Genomic DNA, 8,759 nt, shown 5'->3' on the forward strand with positions numbered 1-8,759 from the left:
GGGTGGGGAACAAGACCATGAAGCTTTTGTTGAGCCAGTTTATAGATTGCTGACCCAGAGATGTCAAGAGGAAACTGGAACAGATTAGAATATCTGAGGACCGAGCTCCCTCAGCGAGAACATGGGTGTTCTTGGAGAAGCTCAGTTCCCAGAGCAGCATAGGGAGAGCCAACATAAGAGTACATAAAAAGCTTCACAAAAGGAAGATGCAAAACTAGACCACTGTTGTCTACTCACTACCCATCTAGGCAGCAGTGGGGACCAGAGTTTATTACTCAACAATCTGAACTGAAGAAGTAGCCCTAACAAGTGGGGAAAGAATGATTGGGAGAGGGGATAGACAATAGGGCAGTGGGGGTTCATTGCTCTAGCTTTCCTGTGGAAGTCAAATGTGTGTGGTTTCAAAACAAAAATCCAGAAAGAAACATGAGATTAATGCATTTATTCCAAGTAATTAACACATTAAAAAGAAAGTTAAATTTGTCCAAGCCAACTCGTAAATTCTTTAATCTTTCGAACAAAATGTACAACCCGAAACATCACACTATGGTGGAAATAACTTGGGAAAGGGAGAGGTAGAGGAATACATATGGGCTGTGGAACAGAGAATCTAAATCCAATCCCAAAACAAGTTTCAGATCTTTTACCTCTTCAGAACAGAAATGGCTGCTAAACAATTTAACACCAAGTGTTACTGGATCACAATACAATGAACAAAGGCCATTTCGAGAATGAAAGTGGCCCAAAAAGCATATCTGCTTCTGGCACTGAGCCGTGAATAAGCCTTACCCATTTTGTTGTCTTCCAAAAGTGAGCCTGCTAGATTTTCTTCCATGTTTACTGAGGCCAGGTTTGTGGGTTAACAAGACCATTTCAAGCAAAAGCAACAGATTGAGGGAAGTATGGGGGTTGACATGCCACAAGGAAGTAAACAGTAAACAAAAAAGCTACTCACGCTGCATTTCAAACAATGTTAAGGCAGGCCCATCCAAATAGAAGCCTAAAAGATGAACATCTTTCTTCATCAGTAGTTTTCCATTTCTGCAGGCTTTCTGGTATTTCTCCTGGAGATCCATCAGCTGCCCAGGAAATTGGGTGGGAATACAACACAGCAATTGGAGAAATCAGCTGTCTCCCTCCTCCCCCACATTCCAGAAATGGCAGAGTCAAAGCCAAAATACAAAGCACACTATATGGTGAGCCAGATAGACATTTGATTTTAATGACAAAGTAGGAGAAAATAAATTGGCAAAAAAAAAAAAAATTAACAGAAAATACTTTATACAGATATGTATAGAAATTATGATTGATTTGTCTGGTATCTTAAGGAGAAAGGAAAAAGGAGAGGTAAGTTTTTTAGCTTCCATGAACATTTACTGTAACATGCTGACTGCATCTCTTGGTGTAGGTTCCAGATGAGACGGCCAACTAGTCCTGGATCATCTGATTTCTACAAGCGAATTTGATTCATCCACAAGTAGCTCTGGAGATATGTGTTCTTATTTGTGAACACTGGATTCTGTGTGGTCCTGGATGGTACCAACTGCGGCTTCGTGTGCAGGTACTTCCTGAGGAACAATATTGCCTCCTACTACCTGCCCCCCTGTGAGGGACCCTGAAACCAAAGATTTTACCAAATTCAAAGGGTTGTCGTTGTCCGCATCTACATGAGGAACTGCTACCTCTGTGATGGATGCATTCACTATTTCTAGCTGTAGTGGTTCCATCTCCAAGGAACTGCATTCAGGAGGGTTGCCTGGCACAGACAGATGAGAACATAACTTCTCTTTTTGAACTCCAGATGTCCGTGTGACGAAGTCAACAAGGTCTGGAAGGCAAGGGGATGGCCCAAGGCCTGCAGCGTTTATCATTTCCGATTCCAATCTGAGTGAATCTCGTTTCTCTAATGGAGAAGTTTCTTCTGCCTCCTCAGGCATCATTCCTCCTGCTAAGAGGTCAAGGGCCTGGTGTGTTCCCTCTAGGCTCCCCAAGCCAAGGTCAACATTTTCTATAGGAAGTCCAGTTTTCAAAATGTTAGGAGTGATCCTCCCACTTCTGGGATTAGATGAATTTTGTTCACCCTCTGCTCCAAAGTTAAGCACCAGAGTTTTAGGGGAATCTAATGGAAACTCAGAAAAGGATGGGATTGGTTCAAAGTCAGCGAGAGTGGAGGGATTACATCCTATAAGTGACATAGAATTTTCTTCACACATTTTCTGAGAAAGGGCAGTTGGAGATCTATGTGTTGGGTGTACCCGAGTATTGCAAAAATCAACACCCATCTCTCCCAGGTTCCCCAGAGCAGCAAGCTCTTCTACTTTCAAGTCTGTAACTTCGAAGTCTTCTAAGGCCTTGCTTTCTATTGTCACTGTTAATTCTGGATGGACATTTTGTAGCTCCAGGGCTTCTGTTTCTGATTTCTCCAGGCTCTCCCAGGTTTCTGGCTTCTTGTTTTCGTCCCAAACAGCCAGTTCATAGATCATTTTATCCTGAAAGTCTTTTAATCTTTCTCTTTTGAGTTTGAGGCTTCTGTGCCTCAAAGTTCTGGAAGCTGATTCTGGAGCTGAATTTTCTAGCCACTTCTCACTACCAGCTGAAACTCCTTGCTCTGGTGTACTATCCATTAAAGACATATCTGATCTGGCTGGGGCCTGAAGAAGCAATTCTGGGGCAGAAATTTTCACAGCTGTATCATGTGGGTTCTGGAGTAAAGACTTAGCTTCTGAAGGAAATGAGTCTGTTTTTGCCTTTGTGGAAGAGAGAGCCTGTGCACTCAATTCAATCACTACTTTACTTTGAGTTTCACTTCCTGTCATCAATTTCTTGGACTGTTCAGCCTTCTTGTCAGTCATTTGCAACTTGGGCTGTTCTACTTTTCCCTGCCACATGCATCTGTTCCTATGGTTCAAATTAGAATCCTCTATGCTACTGGGCCCAACACTGATACCTGTTCCTTTTCCCACCATCCTCTCAGAGAGCTTTGCTCCCCTTTCTTTTAGTTCAGTGTTGGTCTCTATTTTGCTTTCTCCACAATCCTCTTGGCTTTCCTCATCCTGGTTACCAGATTCCATAAGCTGGGTTTCTACCAACTTCTGAGAGTCCATGGGACTACAGTGCATATCTGAAAGTTGAGGGACTGGCTCTACACCTGGTGGCCCTGGCTCTCCCAGGTCAAGCTCAATTTTTCCCTCTGGTGAAATATCCCTGTTAGAGTCACTCTGGAAGGAACTCGAAGTCCACATGGCCAAAGTGTCTGTCTTTGGGGTAACAGTTTCATAAGGCCTGTTTTGGCACAATCTTGTCAAAGGCTGTAGGAAGCCATAGCTGCTGCCTCTGCTTTGTGCGTCTACATGTTCTACAACTGACCATTTCCCTAGGGACACCAGAGTTTTTGCAATGGGCTTTTTAGAGTTTCCAACTAAGGGAGGAGAGACCAAACTTCTATCTGGAGGCGATTCCTCTTGGGATGCACTGCTATTCAAAGTAGAAGTAGAAGAGGTATCTGAACTTTCAACTCTAGAAAAGTTGTTATTTTCTCCATTGGCCAATGAACCACCACTGAGCTTAGTCTCAGGGGTCCCCTTTCCACCACTACTGTAGAATATGTCATACAAGTCCTTAGCATTGGCTGTGGCTAAGCATGAATTTCGTTTTTCCAATTTTTTAGCTTGTTCACTGAAAACACTTGAGAGGGGAGGTGGAGGACGCACTAAAACAGAGAATAGGGTCTGGTCCCGGTCACTCTCACTCACACCAGGAGCTGTCTCATCAGAAGGAATGGCAGTTGGCTGTGCTGAGGCCATGATGGCTACCGGCAACACTGGGTTCAAAATGTTAGGACCCAGGAAGCCATGGCTGAGACTGTGAGATATGGCTGGGTTTGATTTTACTGGAGCCAAGACAGCATTTGCTTGAGCAGGAGATGGCGCAGCTGGATGAGGTATAACTGGGGGTGGTGGAGGAGGTGGTGGAGGAGGTGGTGGAGGAGGTGGTAGCATTTGTTCAGGTATATGGGATGGCTCATTCTTCTCAGCCAGCACAATTTTTTCCTCTGGAGACCCTTTTAGAATCACCTCTTCCCCTCCAAATGCTTTGGAGATGATGTCAGGAGGCAAGAGGAGATCAGATGAAGACTCTTTAACCACAGGCAGAGGCTTAGCAGTGGTTCCAGAGGACTTGATGGATAGAAAGGTGTTAAGAGGAGCTGGCTTACTGACTGTGGCTGACCCTGACTTGCGGAGTACTGTGGATGGGATAGGCAGGTTGGGTCGAATCTTAGTCTGGGTTGAAGTTGTCACAACAGGCATCCAAGGGCTAGTATGTGCAACAACAGTTTTCCCAGAGAGCTTGATTTTGATAGGCTTCGCCTTCCCAGCTTCAGCTTTGCCATCCTCTTTGTCCTTAGTGCTTTCTACAATTTCTTCCTTGGGAATACCTGGGGCCACTGAACTTTTTTCCTCCTCTTTTTCTGGCTTCTTCCAGCTGAATTTCCCAAAAGAAGATGATGTTGGTGATTCTTTCTTTACTTCTTCTTTTAATTGGAGTTTGATGCTACCCTTCTTTTTGTTTTCAGCCTTTTCAGGGGAGTTCCCACCCTCAGAGAGTTGGTCCTCTAATTCCTCAGGAACCTTGTCATTCTCCTTTACTTCTTTCATGATCTTTGCCTTTTTCTCTTTCTTCTCTTCCTTTGGTTTCTCACTAAATTTGCGCTTTAGCTCACTTTGACGTCGTCTTTCTGTCTCTAGGACCACAGCCAAGCCAGCTTGGCGGTCCAGATTCCGCCGCTCCTCATACAATGGGTTTTCAACCACATATTTCTGGGAAGAGAAAAGATAAAGGCTCAACAACTGGTCAAAATACTTTAAGAGAAAAATCTTGGTCCCATCACTGTTGTAATTCACTTAGTAGAAATCCCTAGCGTCATCTTCCTCAAGGATATAAATGGTTCTATCAGGTCAGCATCTCTTACTAGGACTGAGAACTTCCTAGTGATTATATGGAATTTGAAGTGTTAATAATGACTTTTTCTGGCTTTGAATTTGTTTGGCAAAGTCAAAAAGATTACTACAGAAGTGAGAAACTCCACAAGTGAAAACCAACCTTGTATTTCTCATTGTGTTGGTGACCCTTCACATGTTGTTCTCCAGAAATTGGATCCCCCAAAAATTCCTCACAGAGCTGGCAGTAATATCCCATGATGGGAATCAGAAACTCAGAGCCTGGAAGAAGTAGAATAAAGTCAAGAAAATAAGTCATTTCCACCTAGGCTGACAGTAACCAAAGGAAATCCCACTTCCCCTTTGCAGCAAAATGGTTAATGGTATAGAGGACCTTACCCACTTCTGAGTCAGAGGTAGCATTTAGATGAATTCCAATGGCACAGTCTTCTCAACTTAAAGCTTGAACTCAGGACCTCTATCCCTTCTATCTCTTGGGAATACTAATTGGTTATTTAGGAGTTTCCTGTGCCAGACTCATTTCTATTGCTGATTCTCCTCAAACTCCAACTAGCACTAAATATTTTAGGAGATTTAAAAACTATACTACCAGATAGTTAGCCCAGTAACACTTGTATAAGAGTATCTTATGTTGGTGATAATTACTCAGGAATTTATCTTCTACAGATCTAAAGGATGTAGCAGCATTGACTATCTAGGAAGATAAGAAACTGAGACGTTTAAAAACTAAGAAGCTTTCTACTACTCAATCTACACCCCTAATAATGACTGACTACTCAAAAATATTTCTTAGTTGGAAAGGCTGTTAAAATTACTTCACCTCTTACTGTTGTTTTTTACCTGTATTTCAAATAAATAAGATTTTGGAACATAAGCCAGTGATAAAATTATATTTTAAAGTGTTATACATATATTTAACACGTTATAGATTTTTGGCCATATGGATAGAAATTATTCTTGTCTTACAGAGCTCTTTATTTCTTTAGGACCTAGTTTTGCACAGAGAAGGCATTCTTATAGCTATGTCAAAAGGAATACTTATGTTTCACTCTATGCTGTTTCCTAGCACCTTAGTTCAGGGAAACCTCTTCCCTGGCTGAATGTAAGGAAACTACAAAAAAGGCAAGGACGAAACATACCTTTTGCAGGAACAGTTATCTTGTCAGTGCGCTTTACAGCATCTTGCTTGGCCTCACTCTGGGTCTTTGAAGCCCAAGGTCTGTTGTAGGGATCCAGTGTCTATTTGCAAGAGGCAGAGGCGCTCACACAACAGCACTAAAAACTCAATGACCTACTCTTCTCTCTTTTTCTCCCCCACACACCAGAGGGGACCAGAAGCCCCCAGGTACCCACCCCCACCCACTCTGCCAACTGTTTAAACGGAAATCACCTGTGGAAAAGGTAAACACATGTTAGAGTAAGTACCAGAATGGATAAAATGAAACAAATAATCAGGTACTCAAGGAATCAAAAGAGGATGAAGCCTCACTTACACTTGTCATGGTGTTTAGTTACAGGCAGGTCCCCTGGACTGAGCCCTGGGGATGGTGTCTCCTTTGTTGGTATCTCTTGGCTCTTCATATTGGGGCTCCTGCCCATATGAGAATGTTTCATTTGCCAGCTTTGTAATGCAGATGGGGGTACAGAAGTATGAGGGGAAGGAGGGTAAGAGTAGAAATAACAGAGGTCAGGATACCTACCTGTGTGTGCTTCTTATTGTGCATATGAGTAAAGAAGTCAAACATGGTCCCACAGATGGTGTTGCAGTCTTTGCACCAGTGATTGCCAGCATCATAATACTCATAGGCAGCAATGGGCTGATCAGATTGCTTAGCAGTTGGCTGGGGGCTCTCGGCAGGCCTGGGGCTCTTAGTATGGGAATTCTCATTGTTTACCTTTGATTCCTACAGGGAAGAAAACCTGCACTTAGAAGGAATTCAAGGCAGTCTAGATCTCTATTCTCTCAGGAAAAGCAAGTAGCCTATCACAATTGCAGAAATAGGGCTGTGTGATTATATTTCCAGTGTACAAACTGGGGAAAACCCCACAAGAAATATGTCTGCAAGGCTCAAACAGAACTAATTAGACTCCACAGTGCTATCTTATCATGAAGAATAAACACAATGGCAACGTATTTGCTTATATATACTAAAATATCTAGAAGAATATTCAAGATTATGGAAACACTGGTTGCCTCTGCAGTGGCGAAACAGAGAACAAGGATGGATAAGAGAGTCTTTTTACCATATACCCTTTGGTAGATGTTGAATGTGTTACCTATGCAATGAAATACAATAGTTAAACTTAAAAATCATAATGACAACAATGGAGGGAAGAAAAACCAAAATGGAAAATGTAACTGAAAGGTTATGCAAATACAGAAAAGAGATGATAGTGAACTCACTTATCACAGATGCATCCTGGTAGGGAAAACCGAAAAGCAAGGCTGATGTTATGTACAAAGCAGTCATCTATGCATGATGACTTAAAGGAATCTGAGTAAAATATTTCTAACTGTCTACAATACAACTACTGGAATTTAACACTTCTGAGTTAATACGAATCCTCTTTTAAAACATAGCAATTCCTCAACATTAGGTTAAAATAATAAATACTTTAATATGAATTCATTTGTCAGCAAGCTGGTAACAAGACACTTAGGAAATAAGAATTTTGGTTAATGTTGGAGAGTAAGAAACAGAAAAAAAGATAATTTTGGAACAAAGAAATGGTTAAGTATGAATGAAGTTCTCTAGCAGACAAGAACAAGGAACAGAGCACCTATAATATTGGCTGGTAGGGAAAGGAAGACAGGGTAGAGGGGAAAAAAAAAATAATCGGCACTTCAAAGATAACCTTTCTCTTCTAGAGTCTTATTTAGAGTCACCACAGAGATCATACTCAGCAAGTAAAGATGGGCACATGCATATGTTGCTGGTGAGTATTAACTGGCACCATCTTTCTGGAAGAAAATCTAGGAATACATATTACATATCTCAAAATTTTTTATATTCTTTGACCCAGCAATTCTACTCTTTGACATTTATCCTACAAAAATTATTACGTTGAACAACAGGTGATTTGACTGGTTAAATTATGGTGTTCATACAACAAAAAAGGTCATTAAAAATGTTATTAGAGAGGTCTATTTATTGACATGAAAAAATGTTCATGATATACTGAGAAAAATATGTAAAAAAAACCACGTTTGAATAATCAATAAAATATGTAAATAGGCAGTGAATGTCAAATGTTACCTTATCCAAAAGACTTTCCTTAACTACTCTATATCCCTTAACCCATTGTCTTTTTTTAAGCACTTGTCATTACCTAACCTGCACTTGTTTATTTATTGTCTATCTTCTCCTATTTCATGAGAATAAGAAATAAGGACCTTGACTGTATAGTTTCTTGCTATACTTCCCATATCTAGAATAGTGCCTGGAACTTTCTTGGAGATCAATAAATATTTAAGTGAATTAACAAACAGAAGAAGAGTATATGGAATAATGTACACCAAGGTATTAATAATAGCTGTCTCTAAGTAAATGAAATTGTGGAAATGTGACTTCATTTTTATGAAATGAAGAGAAAGAAGACCACAAACCAACTATATGTTTTAAAGACAGGCAAAGAAAGAAAAAACACCAAGGACAGGTAGAAAAGAGAAGTTGTAGTCACAATATTCTTAACTGCTGAAATGGAAACTGAATTACAACATATCCTTGTCAGCTTCAGAGAACATCAAGACTCACTCAGATAAAGATGATAGATTATCATGGGGTTCATGTATAAATGGAA

The 8,759-nt window shown here is 40.9% G+C and overlaps 1 protein-coding gene across 1 annotated transcript in view; it reads right to left on the reverse strand.

The window, feature by feature from the left end:
- Window positions 1-427: 427 nt before the first annotated feature.
- Window positions 428-8,759, reverse strand: part of ZNF318 (zinc finger protein 318) — a 28,275-nt gene continuing 19,943 nt past the window's right edge. The window contains exons 8-11 of the mRNA XM_011354834.1: window positions 6,659-6,862; window positions 6,098-6,197; window positions 5,101-5,219; window positions 428-4,817 (exon numbers count right to left, since the gene is read on the reverse strand). Coding sequence (XP_011353136.1) covers window positions 1,500-4,817; window positions 5,101-5,219; window positions 6,098-6,197; window positions 6,659-6,862 — 3,741 coding nt within the window. The 3' untranslated portion in view covers window positions 428-1,499. The remainder of the gene's footprint in view (window positions 4,818-5,100; window positions 5,220-6,097; window positions 6,198-6,658; window positions 6,863-8,759) is intronic.

This window comes from Pteropus vampyrus, unplaced genomic scaffold (assembly GCF_000151845.1).
Source record: "Pteropus vampyrus isolate Shadow unplaced genomic scaffold, Pvam_2.0 Scaffold18, whole genome shotgun sequence".
In the NCBI taxonomy this organism is placed as follows: Eukaryota; Metazoa; Chordata; class Mammalia; order Chiroptera; family Pteropodidae; genus Pteropus; species Pteropus vampyrus.